The sequence below is a fragment of the Syngnathus typhle genome, linkage group LG15 (assembly GCF_033458585.1).
Source record: "Syngnathus typhle isolate RoL2023-S1 ecotype Sweden linkage group LG15, RoL_Styp_1.0, whole genome shotgun sequence".
Lineage (NCBI taxonomy): Eukaryota > Metazoa > Chordata > Actinopteri > Syngnathiformes > Syngnathidae > Syngnathus > Syngnathus typhle.
In genome coordinates, this window is record NC_083752.1 from 10482564 (window position 1) to 10502578 (window position 20015).

Below are 20015 nucleotides of genomic sequence, written 5' to 3' on the forward strand. Positions count from 1 at the left end.
GCTTATTGACACTAGAACGGGGATAAAAACAAAATACATAGATATGGACAGTGAAGATGCACTAATAATGATAAATCATACGACAGCAAAATAGTAATACAAGGCACTACTTTTAAAAAGGATACAGTAGGGCTTTAAATAACAAATACAGTGACATGACCCTTGCGACAATTGATTTATTTATTTTATGATAGGCATTTAGGGTTAGGATTAACAATCCATCCATCCATCCATTACTGGTGCGGCTTGTCCTTACGAGGGTCACTGTTCTGCCCCGAAACTTGTCTGTTCGGTGTTCGACAGATAGACTTTTATTTTGAAGGCGATGTCTAGCAGGAAGTCGGCCGTCGGCCATTTTTGTCGTAATCACAACAAGCCGTGGGCAGCTAGTGCTAGTCAAGTGTTCATCCATGGTCATCCTTGTTTCTGTTTGTGCCTTCGACATCATCGTCTGTAAGTTTCCATTTATATTTTAAAGCTCTATCATATTTTCGTATTATTTATGAGGAGTCTTTATTGAAAGTACGACTGTTTATGTCGTATTTTTTCCGTATCGCTTTTCAGTTTTACTCCATGTTTTGGGAGAACACTGCAATAAAAAGGAGCTTTGGAAGCTATACCCTGACTCAGTGTCTACCTTAGCAGGAGTTAGGCTTACTGCTGAATTGGTGTTAGAAACACACACAAGGAGAGAAGGAAAGTAAAAAGACGATACGCAGCTGGCAACACAATACACAGCAGCAGACTACATGAACATGGACAACGAACAGAATAAAAATACTACAACAAAAGGCTTCAAGTCATCTCAAAGTGGATCGTCGGTCAGTCGTAAAAGCTCTAGCTCAACCAAATCATCAGTCAGCGCTGCTGCTGCAAAGGCAAGAGCCAAAGCAGAGGCTGCTCGTGCACGTGCAGCATTTGCAGAGCGTGAAATCAGTATCAAGGTGAACAAAGCAAGACTAGAAGCCAGCCTCGATGCCTTGCAGTTGGTAAGGGAAGCTGCAGCTGCTAATGCCCAGGCAGAAGCTTTAGAGGCAGCAGCGGAGATTGAGGAAGAGGAGCTCCGTAGCAAAAGGAGCTTCCCTGTCGTGGAGCAAGACACACAAGAACGCGTAAGCGAATATGTTCGTGACCAAACTACACATTTTGACAAGCTCCCTGAACCTGTAGTCTTCCCAGAGACCGCAGAGCGATCTATTGAGCCTCACCTTAACGCGCCAACACCATATGTTCACAAAGAAGAAGAATATATTATGAAAGATTCTTGGCCAGCCCCACCTCAACTTCAACAGAGACCAACATCACTTCAGCGTTCTCAGGCAATACATGAATCTAAATCATCAGTCCAACCGCCCACCCAAGAGAATTTCCAAGTCAAAAGAGAGACAGACACTTACAACACCAATCCCACATCCAAGCTAACTTTCCCAAAGTACTCTGACACATCTCACATGTACCAAACCAGTCCAGAGTCTTCAGTTATGTTGGACATGGGAAAGTACCTGGCACGCAAAGAACTTGTTTGCACGGGCCTATCAAACTTCGATGATTGTCCTGAATCGTACAGAGCATGGAAGTCCTCCTTCTTCAACACGATCAAAGATTTGGATCTGACAGCTAGTGAACAGTTGGATCTGCTTTCAAAATGGCTTGGAAAAGAATCATCTGAACACGTGAGACGTCTGAGAGCAGTTAACATTGGCAACCCAAATGCAGCTCTACGAACAGCTTGGGAAAGACTTGATGAATGTTTTGGCGCTCCAGAAGTCATTGAAAATGCGCTTTTCGCAAAGCTCGACAACTTTCCTAGAATCTCGAATAAGGACAGCCAAAAATTAAGGGAACTTGGAGACCTTTTAAAAGAGTTATTGTCAGCAAAAGAAGATGGATACCTGTCAGGCTTGGCATTCTTGGACACTGCTCGTGGCATAAAACCAATCGTGGAAAAATTGCCATTCAACCTGCAAGAGAGATGGCTTTCTCAGGGATCAATGTACAAGCAAGATCACAAGGTCAGTTACCCGCCTTTTTCTTACTTCACCTCCTTTATCTGCTACCAAGCTAAAACAAGGAATGATCCCAGCTTTACCCTTTCTGGAAACAACCTAACATTTGAAAGAGCAATGCCGAAACATAAAGCTCCTAGAACAGTGGTTTCAGTGCACAAGACAAAAGTTTCTACTGATGTTACACAAGATGAAACAGCTTCCGAAGAGGACGTGTCGAAGCAATGTCCAATCCATAAAAGGCCTCACCCTTTAAAGAAATGTCGGGGCTTCAGGCTAAAAACTCTTGCAGACAGAAAAGCATACTTAAAGGAACAAGGCATTTGTTTCAAATGTTGCTCATCATCCTCCCACCCAGCTCGTGATTGCAAAGCACGCCTGAAATGTGACGAGTGTGACAGTGAAAATCATATAACGGCTCTTCACCCTGGTCCACCACCATGGGCAGCTAGAGTCTCAAATTCCCCGAAGAACGATGGCGGGGAGTCAGAGTTGGAGGAAACCACGAGAACTCCAGTCGTAAGTTCTCTGTGCACCAAAGTGTGCGGGGATCATCTTAAAGCAAAGTCGTGCTCAAAGATCTGCCTCGTTAAAGTATATCCAGACAATCAACCAGAGAAAGCCGAAAAAATGTATGCCATGCTCGATGACCAGAGCAACAGATCTCTAGCTCGGTCACAGTTTTTTGACATCTTCAAAATCGAGACAGACGCATACCCTTACACCCTCAAAGCATGTGCTGGCTTAGCCACAGTCTCTGGCAGGAAAGCAACCGGCTACCATATCGAAGCAGTTAATGGTGGCGTTAACTTGTCGCTGCCAGAACTCACAGAATGTGACGATTTACCAGACAATCGTGACGAAATACCAACTCCAGAGGCTGCTCTCCACCACCCCCATCTAAAAAGTATTGCCAACGAAATCCCAGCCTTGGACGACAATGCCCAGATCCTTCTTCTGCTGGGTAGGGACATTCTTCGCATTCATAAAGTGAGGCAGCAGATTAATGGTCCTGGAGATACTCCTTTTGCGCAAAGACTAACAGTGTTAGAGTCCTGACAGCATTTCCAGCAGGGGACCATGCTAAAGACATTAAAGATCTCTATCTCGGAACAGAAACGGCGCCCACCCAAAGAAGTCTTGGTTTGAGCTGGGAAATCAAAATAGACACTTTCACCTTCCAAGTGTCAGTCAATGACAAGCCATTCACACGTCGTGGGATTCTTTCTACAATAAACAGTCTTTTCGACCCGCTTGGCTTGGTTGCTCCTGTGACCATTCAAGGAAAGTCACTATTGAGAGAGCTTACTCTTGAAGGAACTGTATGGGACGTTCTTCTTCCCCAAGAAAAACTTAAAGTGTGGGAAACATGGAGAGATTCTCTTCAGGAATTGCAACATCTTCACATTCCTCGTGCTTATACCACCACTTCTCCTTCCAAGGCAAAGCAAAAGGAGATCTGCATCTTCTCTGATGCCTCTACAAAGGCTATTGGTGCTGTCGCATACCTCAGAACAACTAACGAGGATGGCCAGATCCACGTGGGCTTCATCTTAGGAAAAGCCAAACTTTCTCCTCCCAGCGAACCCACCATTCCCAGACTGGAACTTTGTGCGGCAGTGCTAGCTGTAGAAATGGCTGAACTCATCGTTCAAGAGATTGATCTTCCACTTGACGCAGTCACCTTTTATTGTGACAGTAAAGTGGTGCTGGGATATATACATAATCAGTCAAAACGTTTCTATGTGTATGTCCACAACAGAGTTCAAAGGATCCGGCAATCCACAGACCCAAAGCAATGGCGGTACGTGCCTACGGAACACAACCCAGCTGACCATGCCTCCAGATCGGTTCAAGCTTCCATCCTCACACAAACCAACTGGTTCACAGGTCCAGCCTTTCTATACAAACCACAAGCAGCCACTGAGCATCAACAGTCATTTGAAATCATCGATCCAGACTCAGATGTGGAGATCCGACCACAAGTAACAAGTTGCGTGACGGGCCAAAGAGACAAGCGCTTGGATCCAAAGAGATTTGAAAGATTCTCATCTTGGAAGTCCTTGCAAAGAGCAGTGGCAACTCTTCTCCATGTAACTCGTTCTTTTAAGTCAACAAACCAGGATGTCACTGTATGTTCTGGATGGCACCTGTGTTCAAAGCCTCACAGTGTCGATGAGTTGTCAAAATCATCTGAAGTCATCCTCCGTGCTGTACAAAGAGCCTGCTTTTCTGAAGAATACGACTCCCTCTCCAAGGGGCAAGACGTTAACAAGAAAAGTTCATTGTCAAAACTAAATCCTGTTATAGCCCCAGATGGCTTGTTGAGGATTGGAGGGAGACTGAAGCTGGCAGATCTCAGCGATCCTGAAAAACATCCAATCATTCTGCCAGGTAAACATCATGTGTCCACATTGCTCATAAGGCATCATCACGAACGGGTTGAACACCAAGGCCGAAGTTTCACAGAGGGCGCTGTACGAGCCGCTGGCATTTGGTTGATTGGTGGTAAGAGACGCATAAGCAGTACCGTTTTTTTCCGTGTATAGTGCGCCCCCATGTATAGTACGCACCATAAGAATGGCATGCTGATGCTGGAAAAAAGCTTGTACCCATGTATAATACGCACCCAATTTTTATGAATTTTTTTAAAAATTTATTTTAATTTTTTTTTTTTTTTAAGTCCCAATGATCGTCACACACGCAGGGAGGCAATGGGTCCCATTTTTATAGTCTTTGGTATGGTCTTAACTAGGCTGGATGTAATTTTTTTTGTTGGCGTTGATTTCTCCGACTGCCCCTAAACGCACCACCGCGCTCCGTGCGCGCATGGGCTGCGGACGTGAAAAAGGCGGCTCTGTATGGGAGAGACGTTGAAGAGGAATAAAAACACCCTTGGAAACCAAAACTTGCCCCTCGTCGTGACTCGGAGCCGCAACAAATGTTTCGGATTTGTGTAGGGTACATTGTGACAGACAGCAAACTAGCAGGTGATCGAGCGAGCGTCTGATACAAGAGCATTGCGGTCGTATGGAGCGTGTTTGAAGTGAACAGCAGAGACGAAAGGAACAAGGCAAAGTGTTGTGAAATAAAATATTACCTGTAATACGCATTTTGTTATTTGCTGATTGAAACTGCTAATTAAACTGTGAATTGAAACTAATAGGAAGAAAACATATCTCGCTCTTACCGTTTTTTTCCGTGTATAGTGCGCAAAATTTTACTAATTTATTGTCCTAAAATGCGGGGTGCGCATTATACATGGGTACAAAAAAAAAAAAAAAAAGAAAATTTTTTTTTAAATTTTTTTTTTTTTTTTTTTTTTTTAAGTCCCAATGATCGTCACACACGCAGGGAGGCAATGGGTCCCATTTTTATAGTCTTTGGTATGGTCTTAACTAGGCTGGATGTAATTTTTTTTGTTGGCGTTGATTTCTCCGACTGCCCGTAAACGCACCACCGCGCTTCGTGCGCGCACGGGACAGCAAACGAGCAGGTGATCGAGCAAGCCTTGTCTGATACGAGAGCATTGCGGTCGCATGGAGCGTGTTTGAAGTGAACAGCAGAGAAGAAAGGCAAAGTGTTGTGAAATAAAATGCACAGAACGGATGCGCAAGACACGTCAGCTATATAAAGAGCGAGAGTTGTTTTCTTCCTATTAGTTTCAATTCACAGTTTAATTAGCAGTTTCAATCAGCAAATAACAAAATGCGTATTACAGGTAATATTTTATTTCACAACACTTTGCCTTGTTCCTTTGGTCTCTGCTGTTCATCCTAAAACACAAAGGCGCTCTTTAAGCAATGCGACAGTGAGCGCCCGGCGCGCTGCGGTTGCGCGACCGCACCAATTAAGCTCCCTGCGCAGTGCGCACTGAGGTCCACTTAAATTTTAGAAAGTACATCAGGACTTTAAAAATATCTTCTAAATTTCAGCGACGGCTCTGTCACAATAATCGGCCAGCCCGGTGCAGTTGGGCGGTCGGCGGCGCGCTACGGTTGAGCGTTCTCTCGCACGCTCTCTCTCTCGCTCTCTCTCGCTCTCGCACACACGCAAACCGGATATCATACGGAGGCCGCCATTACAGATGCGCAGAACGGATGAGCAAGACACGTCAGCTATATAAAGAGCGAGAGTTCAGTTCTCTACCTAAATCCTTATTACAGGTAATATTTTATTTCACAACACTTTGCCTTGTTCCTTTCTTCTCTGCTGTTCACTTCAAACACGCTCCATGCGCACGGAGCGCGGTGGTGCGTTTACGGGCAGTCGGAGAAATCAACGCCAACAAAAAAAATTACATCCAGCCTAGTTAAGACTATACCAAAGACTATAAAAATGGGACCCATTGCCTCCCTGCGTGTGTGACGATCATTGGGTCTTAAAAAAAAAAAAAAAAAAAAAAATCATAAAAATTCGGTGCGTATTATACATGGGTACAAGCTTTTTTCCAGCATCAGCATGCCATTTTTAGGGGTGCGTACTATACATGGGGGCGCACTATACACGGAAAAAAACGGTAATATAGCTGACGTGTCTTGCGCATACGTTCTGCGCATCTGTAATGGCGGCCTCCGTATGACGTCCGGTCCGCGATGGAGATTAAAAACAAACAATATTTGACAATAACACACCATCAAGGATTGCACCATCGCATCAAACGATGTGTCGTCAATTATGGATTTTTTTGACTAAGTGTGTTGGGCAGGATGGCTGAATGCGATGCGCGATTGACAACAAACAAGAAGAAAGGTGAGTTTTATTTCGGGGGAGATTTGTCATGTCTCGTCCCCAGTTTTGCTATGTGTCAAGGTTGCCATAGTTTCTGTTCGCGTCGCCCCTCTCTTCCTGTGTCACCTCAATCGATGTAACGTGTTTTGTATTTAAGTCCTGTCTGCCCCTCGCTCACCGTTGGATCATTGCATGTGTTACTGTCATTCTGTTCCTGTCTTTGGTAATGTCACCCTGTCTTTTTGTTCCACGACTTTGTCGGTCAGTTCTGTTGTTGGTTTTGTTGTACCATGACTTTCTTTAAAAAAAAAAGAAAAAAATTTAAAAAAAAAAAAATTAATTTTTTTTTTTTTGTACCCATGTATAATACGCACCCCAGATTTTAGGACAATAAATTAGTTAAATTTTGCGCACTATACACGGAAAAAAACGGTATTTTACATGGATGTGTCACCTGTCTTAAACTTCGTGGAAGAAGAGAGAGGCAGAAAATGTCGGACCTTCCCCAAGAACGGTTGAGCACTTCACCTCCCTTTACATACACTGGTGTGGATGTCTTCGGTCCCTGGTTTGTGACAGCAAGGCGCACAAGAGGAGGCTTAGCTCAAAGTAAACGATGGGCTGTTCTGTTCACATGCTTGAGTACCCGCGCCGTCCATATAGAGGTGATTGAGTCCATGGATACTTCCTCCTTCATCAACTCCCTGAGAAGGTTCTTTGCAATCCGTGGCCCTTCTCAACAGCTACACTCAGACCGTGGAACCAACTTCATTGGTGCTTGTAAAGAGCTGGAGTTTGAGAAAGTTCTGAAGGAATCAGAGGTCCAAACATACACCAACAGTAAAGGTTGTTCATGGCATTTCAATCCACCTCATTCCTCACACATGGGTGGTGCGTGGGAACGCATGATCGGAGTCGCAAGGAGGATTTTGGATTCAATGCTGATGCGTACTCACTCCTCAAGTTTGACCCATGAAGTCCTGTGCACTTTTATGGCAGAGGCGACAGCCATTATCAACTCTAGACCGCTTGTTTCTATTTCATCTGATCCAGATGCTCCTCAGATACTCACACCGGCAATGCTCCTTACTAACAAACAAAGTATTCTACCTCCAGCTGGGAAGTTCACCGACAAAGACTTGTTCAAGCAGCAGTGGTGCCAAGTACAAAGGTTGGCTGATCAATTCTGGAGTCGCTGGAGGCGCGAATACCTGCACACTCTGCAAGTTCGACACAAATGGCAGGAATCCAGACCTAACATTGAAGATGGGGATGTCGTTATGTTGAAGGACAGTAAAACGTGTCGTAACGACTGGCCCATGGCCCTTGTGACTAAGACCTTTCCTGGACGTGATGGAAGAGTTCGCAAGGTCGAGATGAGAGTTGTTAAAGATGGATCCATGACTGCACTGCAACCTACAGCGACAACCGTATCGTGAAGTTTGCTGACGACACGACTCTGGTGGGTCTCATCACCAAGGGAGACGAGACTCAATACAGGCTGGAGGTTGACCTTCTGACCACGTGGTGCAGGGACAACAACCTCCTGCTGAACGTCGACAAGACCAAGGAGATTGTTGTGGACTTCCGGAAGGGTCACACCCAACACCTGCCGCTGACCATCGACAGTGCTGTGGTGGAGCGAGTGAGCAGCGCCAAGTTCCTGGGGGTGCACATCAGTGAGGATCTCTCCTGGTCCACCAACACCGCGTCACTGGCAAAGAAAGCCCAGCGCCGCCTGTACTTCCTGCGGAAACTAAGGCGAGCGAGCGCTCCTCCGGCCGTCATGACTGCATTTTACCGCGGCACCATTGAGAGCGTCCTCTCCAGCTGTATTGCTGTTTGGGGTGGCGGCTGCACTGACTACAACTTGAAGACCCTGCAGCGCATAGTGAACACTGCTGGTAAGATTGCTGGTGCTTCGCTCCCCTCCTTGAAGGACATTTACACCTCCCATCTCACCCGCAAGGCGACCACGATTGTGAGTGATGCGAGTCACCCCGCTCACTCTTTGTTCGAGCTTCTGCCCTCTGGGAAGAGGTACAGAAGCCTGCGCTCCCGCACCTCCAGACTCTCAAACAGCTTCATACTCCAGGCTGTTAGGATCCTGAACTCGCTCCCCCGTTCTGCGTAGCGTCCTGTACTTTTACTGTCTGAACTGTCTGAATGCACACTGGCTCTTATTATTTATTATTTGTTATTACTCTTATTTATTGTTTGTGCCTTTTTGTTTATGATGTTTTTTACTTTTGCGCTATGCTTGCTGGCTCCGTTATTTATTGTGTTATCTGTTTATTTATTATTTATTCATCACTCTTACTATTGATTGTTTGAATTTTTGCCTTCTTGTTTTTATATTGTGTCGCGTACATGTATGTCTATCGTGTTATGTGTCTCGTCACCGTGGGATAGAGAAAAACGTAATTTCGGTCTCTTTGTGTGTTGTGACATGTGGAGAGATTGACAATAAAGCTGACTTTGACTTTGACTTTGACTTTGAAGTTCTTTAGACCAGTTACAGAGATTGTTCTGCTTCTGAAAAGGCAGGACTGAAACATTTAACTGTAGGATGTTTTAGTTCAATGTGTGGCATCTTGTCAGATACCAGGCGGGGAGTGTTCTGCCCCGAAACTTGTCTGTTCGGTGTTCGACAGATAGACTTTTATTTTGAAGGCGATGTCTAGCAGGAAGTCGGCCGGTGGCCATTTTTGTCGTAATCACAACAAGCCGTGGGCAGCTAGTGCTAGTCAAGTGTTCATCCATGGTCATCCTTGTTTCTGTTTGTGCCTTCGACATCATCGTCTGTAAGTTTCCATTTATATTTTAAAGCTCTATCATATTTTCGTATTATTTATGAGGAGTCTTTATTGAAAGTACGAATGTTTGTCGTATTTTTTCCGTATCGCTTTTCAGTTTTACTCCATGTTTTGGGAGAACACTGCAATAAAAAGGAGCTTTGGAAGCTATACCCTGACTCAGTGTCTACCTTAGCAGGAGTTAGGCTTACTGCTGAATTGGTATTAGAAACACACACAAGGAGAGCAGGAAAGTCACTGAGGATTAACAATAATAACTAGAATTTGTAATTTTTGGAGAAATTGTGTGTGAAGGCGAAGAGGCTGAATACAAATTCGGGGAATGCTACAAGATTATGTTTAAATTTGGAACGTGTTGAATTGGTCAGAAAATTGATGAAAATATAGAAAGAATTTTGTAAAATTGGGCGTGAATTTCAAAGTTGAAAATTTGAAATTTTTCACAAGTGGGAAGTTTAGGAATAGGTAGGCATAAGATGAATAGTTAAAAAAAAAAAATTGAAACGGGTTGAGTCAGTGAAAAAATAATTAGAAATTAAAAGGGAAAAAGGAAATTTTGCAAAATGTTACCGCAATGTTGAAAGTGAAAATGTGAAATTTTAATCTAGAAAGTGAAAGAAGGTGAATTGGAAAGTGAAAGAAGGTGAATTGGAGGAATTATGTGGAAGAAAATGAGAAATATTGAATGTGCCATGAAGAATGAATGGTGAAATATTGGCTTAAAATTTGCAAATTTCTCAAAAATCGTAAATATTTAGAATATTTGGCATGAATATTTGGAATGTGTTAAGAGTGGAATGAAGTGAATCAGATGAATTCGTAGAAGTAGTTAAGTTAAAAAATTAATAAATAAAAAAGAGGCAGAAGAATGCAGAAGAAGTTGAATAATGATAAAGTCAATGCAAGGCAAGTTTATTTATATAGCCCACAAGCAAGTCTCAAAGGGCTTCAAATGTACAAAAATTGACAATTTAAAGTACAGGAACAATAAATGTGAGGGGCACAATGATGATCATGACAGCAAAAATATTCCTAATTGGTTTTGATAGGTAGAAAGGGGGAGCGTGGAAGGTTTTCACACTTTGTGATATAGCGTGACTCCATTATCAAAAGTAAGTATTTAATTTTAAGAAATGGCATCAACAAAGAGAGAACGATAATCTTCAAGGTGATAGCGTAAGTGGCAGGAGGAAGCTGTGTATATTGTTTTTAAACATTATTTCTGGTATCATTATTTTTTAGGAGGGTCAGTTATGCTTGTGAGAAGATGACTGAGGGAACAAGGTAACAGTAAAAGGGAGTGCTCTATAAATTGTTGGTTCTTTGCCAGAGGTAGTTATTTGGAGGGATGAATTTAAACTGAAAGCCAAATGGAACTGTTTAGTGGAAGAAATATGGGAATGTGGAAATATTCAACACAAAGTGTCAAATAGTCTAAGTGAGAGATGTGAGCAAACTAAATGGGGAGTTAAATCATGTTCCAGCATTATGCATATTGGCAAACGAGGAGAGGACAGGAAACCAGACAATTAGATATTAATTTTGGATTTAAAATAAAAAAGGGAAATTTTAATTGAGGAGAATATTTTGTGTAGGGACGGTTCCTTTTTACAATTTAATATTGTATGTTTTTCTGTGTGTGTTGTGGAATGACAGTTTGTCTGTAATGGTGTATGAATGTCAAGTCTGTGCTTGTGGTGTGGTGTTTGTGTATTGTGAATGGTTGACATGATTCAAAGTTGGGGTGATGTGATCACAGCAGAGGATAACATTCCTCTCACCTGAAAAATATAAAGATACTACAGATTTGAAAAAGCACGATTGATCAGGACTCATTTTTGACTAAATATGGGTTTAGGATTACTCAGGGGCACCATCGACAACAAAACAGTGCGATGGAGAAGGCCCATTTCAGTAATATGGTTAGACAAGACAGAACTGGTATCGAACATTAAGACTTTGGACGATTTGACGTGTGACGACTTTGAGCTCACCCGACGGGGTGACGGACTAGGTGGACAGTGACCAAATGTTTGACGCTTGAGCTTGCTTGCGACAAGTGCACGCTCTGCTTTGTTTTTCTGTGTGACTTAATTTTTTTTGCAGCAGCAACAGCCACCAGCCAAGGAGCGGATTGCGCGCTGCTTGCGTAACTTGTTTTCGTTCTTGCAGGTTGTCAATTGCGTTCGTGGAAGATTTGTATTGAATTTACAAGAATATGTTAACCTTTACCCTTTTGGTTTTTATGATGAACTTGTTGATGACATGGTTTTCAGGACATGATCCGCGGGCGCCAGGATTCATTTTATGACTGGTTTTATTTTGATACTTGATGTCTGTTTTTGTGTGTACAAATGTCCGCTATCAGCAGGGCTATAAGATCAATGACAGGAGTGGAATGATTTTGTTTGTGTTGCTGAGTGTGTGGTAGAGGAGCTAGAGGTTCCGCGGGCCTGGCTACAATGAGTGTGGTGATAAGAGGGGATGCTTTGCAGGTTCCTTTTGATACGTAATGACACATTGGGTGAATGTGTCAAAAGGGGGAGTGGTAAAATAGAAATGGGTGAGTATGTTGTAAAATAGAAATGGGTGAGTAGGTTTCAATCTGTAATTGTGATATACAAAGTTTTTTTTCCAAATTCACTTGTTTTTAAGCTTTAACAGGACATGCCAGAATTCAACTAGCAGTGATGGAAGGAGCAGAGGAAGACCAGTGACATCTGGTTGTGGTGTGGTGACAACAAATTATATGATCGCTTGCCGAAGGATGCATCAGGTATCTGTGCCCTTGTGTCTTTGATAATGCCTATGGTGGTTGTCCCCATTGAAATACAGAATCTCAATTGGAACATGGAGTCCCCACTGGCGGGGCTCCTGAAGCGAGCCAAAAGAGATGTTTTGCCCACATGGTTAAGCGACAACGATCCAACATATATTGACGCCATTGGAGTGCCCCGGGGTGTGCCAGATAAGTATGAACTCGTTAATCAAGTGTCTTCGGGATTCGAAAGCATTTTCCTATGGATCACCCCCAACAAAAATGTATCATTTGCAGCGGTCCATGAACAATTGGCATTGATGTCGTTCCAAAATAGAATTGCGTTGGACATGCTATTGGCTAAGGAACATGGTGTGTGCGGAATGTTTGGTGATGCATGTTGTACTTTCATCCCCAACAACACAGCACCAGGGGGCCGACTGACCCAGGAAGGACTAAGGACACTGAATAAAAAGATGAAAGATCATTCAGGTGTACGCACCGATATTTGGTCTGATTGGATGAAAACGTTCGGAAGCTGGAAAGGCCTCATCATGTCTGTGCTCGTTGCTGTGGCTTTACTGCAGTGATGATTTTGTTGTTGTATTCCATGTATTAGGTCACTCACTGTCCGGTTGATCGAGAAAACCGTTGGCCCGTTGTCACCGAACGGCCAATATACCCTGGTGACTCAACATGAGCCACGGGGGGAAGAAAGGACCGACAGCATGCTGGTCGCTGCTTGCTAGAGTAACGGGTGATGACCTCATAAATGAGGTCATGAGAGGGAATAAAGGGAAATGTACTTTCGGCAGTTTGCAAAGACATTTGATTAAGGCTCCGTTAGACAGATATAACCATATCAATATAATTTCTAGTAGTAGTGTGGTCGCTTAATAAGTGGAAAGGAATGTGCAGGCTACATGAATTTGTTTTCTTCAAAGTATTGTGGAACAGGAGGTCCAGAAAGGGAGCATATCTCAAGGCCGATGGGAACGCGAAAAACAACTCGTCTTTGTGGTCCAGACACCTGTGCTGAGCAGGGGAAAACCCAAACGAGGAGGAGATGACCATGGACCATCGACCAATCACCACACAATCTTTTGCATGTTTGAATATTCATATTGTGTTTCTTTAAAACTGGGCAACCCGGAAGAATGTGTCGTCTTTTCTGGTCACGAAGGCACACGAGTTTTTGTGTTAAGGACCCAAGACCCAGGCGCCTGTATTAGCTTGCTTTGTCAGGATTAAACAATTGGTAAATCCGGTCTGATTGATCTACTGGTCTTCTCTTTGACAGAACGAACTCGCAAAATTGTTAGGTGCGGCAGTGTGTGTATTAGAACATAGCAATTCTTGTGTTAAGTGTTGATCATAGTTTGGAGTCAGATCAATAGCTAAAATCCGTATCCTAACAGACGGCTGTCACAATAATGCGACCAACGCGGTGAAGTTGCGCGGTTGGCGACTCGCTACGGTTGCGCGTTCGGCGGTGCGCTGCAGTTGCGCGATTAGACAAAAATGCGCAAATGAAAAAATGCTTAAAAAAGGCGTTTTTTTTTTTTTTTTATGGCTTGAAACGGATTTTTTCCCCCATTATTTGTAATGGGAAAATATTGTGGTGAATGGTCTTTGTTGTTTCGCTGGTCTCCAAAAAAACACTCGGTCGACAATGGCTGTCCTGGCCAAGCACTCCAGTGACACACAGCTGATTGGGAAAAGATTTATTCAACTGATGTCAAAGTGATGTCTCTCCAAAAGTTAGAGTGGCCCCAAGAGCAAAGATGTTTCAGCTCTCAACGGCACAGATGTTCGCCCCAAAAAAGCCCTCGCGCTTCTTGCACTTGCCCCTTGCGCCCTCTCTCTTTTGTCCCTCTCTCTATCTGTTCTCCCCCATCATTTGTACCTCGTAAGACAACAGCTGCGGTTCGAGTCTCCCTCTACTGGTTACTTCCGATGCCCTTAAAAGAGCATGGACAAAGGTCTTCCTGGTCATGGACAAATGGCCCTTCCATATTCTAAGTACCTACACATTACTGAAACTAGAGCTTCTCTGTACCGCAAAAATAGCTTGGGGTCTTCTCACTGCCCCTCCAGGACTTTATAAATGTCCCGAAAACGATCCAAAAAGAGATGACATCGGTAAACATCCAAAAATCTTCACCCAACCAAACTTTCTGATCACGTCTACAATTTGGCCTATACCTGCACACCCTATAGCACGCTCGAGGCATGCTACTTAAGGTTAATTTAACTAGGAAAGCTCAAACTACCTTGGTATCCAATTGCTCCCTGACAGCAATCTGAGGCCTCTCAGGAACCACAAATAAAGAAAATTGAAGTCCACATTATTCAAATGACGATAACCCCCTTAGGTAATATCTCAATAGCGTCGATAATTAATGAAGCAATGAATTTGGTGTGGTCCGTTAGAAACCTCAAAAAGTTGCCGGCCCTCCCTCGAGAAAAAACCCTGCCAGTCTAATGACATGGAAAAAGAGGGAGGCCCTTTCTAACATCCTCAGTGATTCCCTCCACCTGGCGTCAGCCAGGTACAAGGAGTCTTGGCACATATCACAATCCACAAAACAGTATGAGCTCACAAAACAGAAGGAAAAGAAAAGACAAGTTCACCGACCGCTAAACAGTCAAACTGCATTGTCAATGTTAACATGTGACAAGCTAAATGAATAAGATAAAGTAATTGCAGCATGTAGTCATCGGATAAAGTACTGATTGATAAAATATTGACGCAATATCTTTTTTTTTTTTTCGGTATGGCGCCGTAAGTGGCTGCCTCCCAGCAGTGTTCTCTCTTTTCCTCTTTATTTCTTTCTTTTCTCCTTTTTCTTTCTGTCTTTTTGTCCATTCGGCGATGCTGGTGCCTTCTACCGCACCTCGGTATCTCTTCGGATCGGATATTTTGTATTATTTTTTTTTCTTCCTGGGACCGGGATCATCGGTCGAGACCGGCATAACTCTTCCTGCTTATCCGGGCAGTGATGACCGGGTCCCTCGCCTTGGCCTTGCAGCCGCAACCCCTGTTGGGAGTCCGCTTCCTCGTGGTCGTCGGAACCAACGACTTTCGCCATGCTAGCCCCGTGGTGACCATCTGCACGTGCACCCGACTGGGTGCCCAGGACGCTGCTCACACGTTTGCCTGCTTTGTGATGTTTTTCACCGATTCACGACCACGGTCCATTGGGCGCCGTTGAACTGGACTGCCCCTACACCTGTCTATGGACCCCGTGGAGGCTATTTAGTGTGTTTTGGGGTGTTTTCTTGTATTGAGGGGTGCTGGTTGGCCACAGTTACTTTTTTTCCTTTGTCTTTTATCTTTGTTTTGCTTTGATGGCTTTTATCTTGAGCACTTTCTGGCTTTCTTTGTGGCGCCGTTGTGTGGCAGCCTTATGAGAGCCTGTTGAGTTGCGCTCATGCCATTTGTGCGTCTTTTGTATACCCACTCTGTGGTATGAATACTGCTGGGGCCTGAATTTCCCTACCCCTGGGGATCAATAAATATTCAATCAATCAATCAATCAATCATACTGAAAAAGTGTGACGATCGTAGGGGAGCTTAAAAAATTTATTGTTTCCCAGAAATTCACACATAACCAAATAACGGTTATTTAATAACCCTTTCCAGGTTCTTTACAGAAAAAAAGTCAGGAAACAAATAATAACACTATTAATTAAATAAATAATAACTAAATAACCCTCTCTGAGTTTTTCACAAAAAATGGAAATAAATAATAACTAAATAACTCTCTCTGGGTTCTTCATAGAAAAAAAAGCCATGGAACATTAACTTTCTGTTGTGCCATACACAATCTTAACAGATAAGGTTCAGCTCAGTTGTCAGAGCAGAATCTTTGTGACACTTATGAGCAGTCTCTTAAAGTTCTTGTGTTCCTTCCTTATAATCCTTTTGTAGGTTCCAGTAGGCTTGTAGACACCGCTGTCTTTTTTGTTAAAGTTTGCTAGTGCATCATAGTCTGGAGTAAAATTTGTTGTGGCAATTCTTAGGCGAGATCCGAGGTGTTGGTCCGTTTACATCGATCTGTGACGGGTTGATGTTGACGTTCATGTGGCTGAACGTCGCGTACGTCGAGCCAAATTGGCCACTCTCTTTTAAACGCTCGGCACTGTGTCCACCTTGCTTTTCCTTGGGCGACTCATTTTAATGGAAGGATTCCAGGGGAAGGTTTGTGGGTGCTGCAAAACTGCATCTGAAAGCTGAGCGCGCGATTTACAAGACTGCTGTCGTCACAGCCCGCGCTCTAAATTCGGGACTGATACAAATAGAGCGCGAGTGCGCCATGTCCGTACTACTGAGTACGTACACGCACTTGTGAGTGTGCACCAAGCTTTCTGACACGGCTTCCGGTAGTAAATGCGCAGGCGAGCGCTTCCCCATCTACTGGGGAAACGCAGTCATTGCAGGCAAAATGACCAAAAAAAAAAGTTTAATAACACAATTTGTTCACGGTTGGCGGGCCGGATTAAACGGTCCGGCCCGCGGGCCGTAGTTTGGTGACCACTGGCTTAAAGCAATATTATCACACAATTAGACCAAAGTAGTGGTGTGTTAAAAAATGTTTGAAAGATTGATACAAATGTGTTATTTATTTTCTTTTATTTTCTTTGCTTGGCTGAAATATATTCTGTAACAGTTTAAAGCAATATTATCACACAATTAGACCAAGGGGCCCACCACTATGAAAATAGTGGTGTGTTAAAAAATGTTTAAAAGATTGATTCAAGGGTTTTGATTTTTGATTTTATGGTTGATTGAAGTGTAACTTTGAAGTATTATTTTTTATAAAAACAGTAGTGAAGAAAAGAGGACGTAAGGGGTGGTGGCCGAACTTTTGGTGGAAGATAGAGAGTGGGGCGGAAACAGCTGCCCGAAAACAGCAGGTGTAAGGTGTATGAGTGTGGGAAACTGGACAGTATAGAGGCCAAGCGAAAGGGGGGGGGGGGGGGGCAGAGAAGTCTATAAAAAGGTCGCCATGGACATCTACGGGGCTCTCTCCCAAACCGCGTTCATACGTTAAGAGGCTCGTATGAGACTTTTTCTAAAGCCTTGAGATCTTTGTGTGAGACGCAAGATCGCTGGCCTGGATTAACTTGGATTTACTCAAAAGAATTGGACTGGACAACATTGCGTGAGGAGCTAGGTGAGGGGAACGACTCTTCCTGTATTCCCGCGAGGGGAGGGGAACAGTTATCGGGTCGTCGGTCCTATCGAGGCCAATCGTTCCCAAATTGGAATTTTAGAAATAAGATCGAACTGATCACTCGACTTTATTTCCACCAAAAAATAACACCCAATTTTCCTTCTTCTCTGATTTGTATTTTACAATCAAAAGTACTCCGGGATTGAATGATTTTATTTGCAAATGAGGTAAATTTTAGATTCTAGGCGTCGCTGTATGTCACCTTAAATGGTGACTTAGCTGCAGTGAGGAGACCATAAGCTATTTTGGCTGGACAGAGATGCCTCAGTTTCTGCAAGGTATAGCAACTTAGAATATGGAAGGGTGCAGCTGTTGTTATGCAGGGGAAAGAGTCTTCTACATGTCCTTCTTAGGACATTTGGGAGCAACAAGTAGACTAAAATACGAACAGCAGCTGCACTCCAAGTCATGACATCAACGGTTTGGGCAGGTATAAGATAGGCTTGTCTGTCAGAGGAGAAAGCTTTTTTGGGGCAAACATCTGTGCCGTCGAGAGCTGAAACATCTTTGCTTTTGGGGCCAATCAAACTTTTGGAGAAACTTCACTCTGACATCGGTTGAATAAAAATCTTTTCCCAATCAGCCGTGTGTCACTGGAGTGCTTGTCCATTGTCCACCGAGTGTTTTTGTGGAGACCAGCGAAACAACAAAGACCATTCACCACATTTTTGGCGTCACGAACATGATTCGTGTTCCCCCGGGGAATTCCCGCCCGCTTCCTGAGCGAGAATCCAGCGGTTGGCCAGCGGCTGTCATTAAGGTGAGATGCTTCGCCCACAGTTGCTGCGATATGCTCGATTCTTGGAAAGGGCCCCTTGAGGGGGGCAGTTACAACCGAATCTGATGTGGCCATGAGCTGTCCGGGGAGTAAGTTGTCTCTCCTAGTCAAAAGTCGTCATTATTCGACTGTTGAAGGGGGTGTGGCCCCCAGATAGAAACAGTGTGTGTGTGCGTGCGTGCGTGTGTGTGTGCACGTGTCCGTAAGTACGTGTGTGTGTGTGAATGTGCTCATGAGCGCGCATGGGGGTGAGTTTGGGTGTTTGGAAAACCACCAAAAATAACGGATAGTAGAGTGCGCTCTCGTTGCTCTGGGGCGCGTGCACACCTGCGGTGCCCGCGCGCGGGGGGAGATCTGGCGGTGGGTAGGGCAGGGAGTGGCCCCAGTGGTATCTGCCCACTGTGTTTTAAGGCTGGCCCGTCCCCGCGCGGTGATGTTGAGGCGGGGCGCAGGGCCGAATTTATGCCCAATTAAGGGGGCCTGTCTGCCAGCAACGAGAGAAACTATGATAAAATGGTGGAAGACGGAATGCTGAAGGAGCAAAAGAATGCATGACCAACAGGAGAAATAGGAGCATGCGTGTGTTACCCAATACGACACTAATATATATGTGCATGTAAGTTGAGACAACAAGCTGTGGCTGAAGAGGGTAGCCCCCTCGTAAATAATGGGGGACCCTATTAAGGCCAGCTGGCGCCACCTTTAGCATTCTGAGAGGAATGGCAAGGTGGAACTGAAGAAGAACCTAACTTGTTAATTTAGATTCTAAAGGATGACTAATTTAAAACAAATTAGTGATACTGCTCTGTTTCTTTGGGGCTCTCCTCAATACTTCTGATTTTCTGTTTGCATAAAAAACCTGAGACGGCGGATACATCCGTTCTCTCCAGGAGGACAAAGAGACACAGACTGAACTTACCGGTCGTCTGGAGAAGAGCTTCGTGGAGCGCCGCATCCAAAATTCTTAAGGCCAGTGTGATTTATCCACAAACTCTTGCATTTCACTCTCACCCGGGATCAAAGGATCGCACATAGCAGACTGACAACAGACTGATCATCATAAAGATTGTGAATAACTGTTTTTCAGACAAATCCTCTCAAACATAAATTGAGTACTGGTACAGGAATAGTGCATGCGGAGTACACCGAAACTAATATCAAGAAAGCGCATGACAATACGGTCCTAAGGGTCGCATTTGAGGTTGGCAAAATCTTATGTCAATTGTTTAATTGACATTCAATCAAAAAAATAAAATAAATAAAAAATAAGATAAAAATAAAAATGGGAGAAAGGAGCTTTGCAAGCCCAATGATGACTACCCCCATAGAGGTGGTGTTGAGAAACAACCCGCTTATCAGGGGGGTCAAAGAAATATCTGAGATGGCCGGATATTGAAAAGCCTTGGCCGGTGGAAGGGACTTTTAACAGGGAAGTAATCGAGACTATACGAGTACTTGTATCAGCATACAAGGCAGGACATAAAAAAGGAAAAGTAGGAGAAAAAGGAAGGAAAAAAGAGAATGGGGATTGTTGAAAATATTTGACGAAGAAGAACTCAAATTGAACCGAGAGTTCAAACAGAAAAAAGAGAAAATGACAGCTGAAATGCTGAAAAATGTGGAGGAAAGTAGGAAACTAATGGAAAAAGCAAACACACCTTTTTCACATGTGTCCCCTGTTAAGAA

At 43.9% G+C, this 20015-nt stretch overlaps 2 protein-coding genes across 4 annotated transcripts; both read left to right on the forward strand.

Annotated features, from left to right (window-relative positions):
* Positions 1-271: 271 nt before the first annotated feature.
* Positions 272-4625, forward strand: LOC133168561 (uncharacterized). Of its 3 annotated transcripts, none has more exons than XR_009718236.1 (2): positions 272-3810; positions 3897-4625. XR_009718236.1 is itself a non-coding variant. In XM_061300198.1 (2 exons), the coding sequence occupies exon 2, from the start codon at positions 750-752 to the stop codon at positions 3063-3065; it is 2316 nt and encodes a 771-aa protein (XP_061156182.1). In that variant the 5' UTR covers positions 272-453; positions 565-749; the 3' UTR covers positions 3066-4622. The 3 variants fall into 3 exon arrangements, 2 of the variants coding, with proteins under 2 accessions (XP_061156182.1, XP_061156183.1); XM_061300198.1 differs by having other exon boundaries at positions 272-453; positions 565-4622; XM_061300199.1 differs by having other exon boundaries at positions 272-453; positions 3769-4619.
* A 1846-nt stretch (positions 4626-6471) lies between these two features.
* On the forward strand, positions 6472-13579 carry LOC133168099 (uncharacterized). The gene has a single exon (XM_061299355.1). The coding sequence runs from the start codon at positions 7229-7231 to the stop codon at positions 8174-8176; it is 948 nt and encodes a 315-aa protein (XP_061155339.1). The 5' UTR covers positions 6472-7228; the 3' UTR covers positions 8177-13579.
* Positions 13580-20015: the final 6436 nt, after the last annotated feature.

Excerpts from the sequence above, each read along its gene's own strand:
- LOC133168561 (XM_061300198.1), top strand. The coding sequence starts at position 750 with ATGAACATGGACAACGAACAGAATAAAAATACTACAACAAAAGGCTTC.
- LOC133168099 (XM_061299355.1), top strand. The coding sequence starts at position 7,229 with ATGTCGGACCTTCCCCAAGAACGGTTGAGCACTTCACCTCCCTTTACA.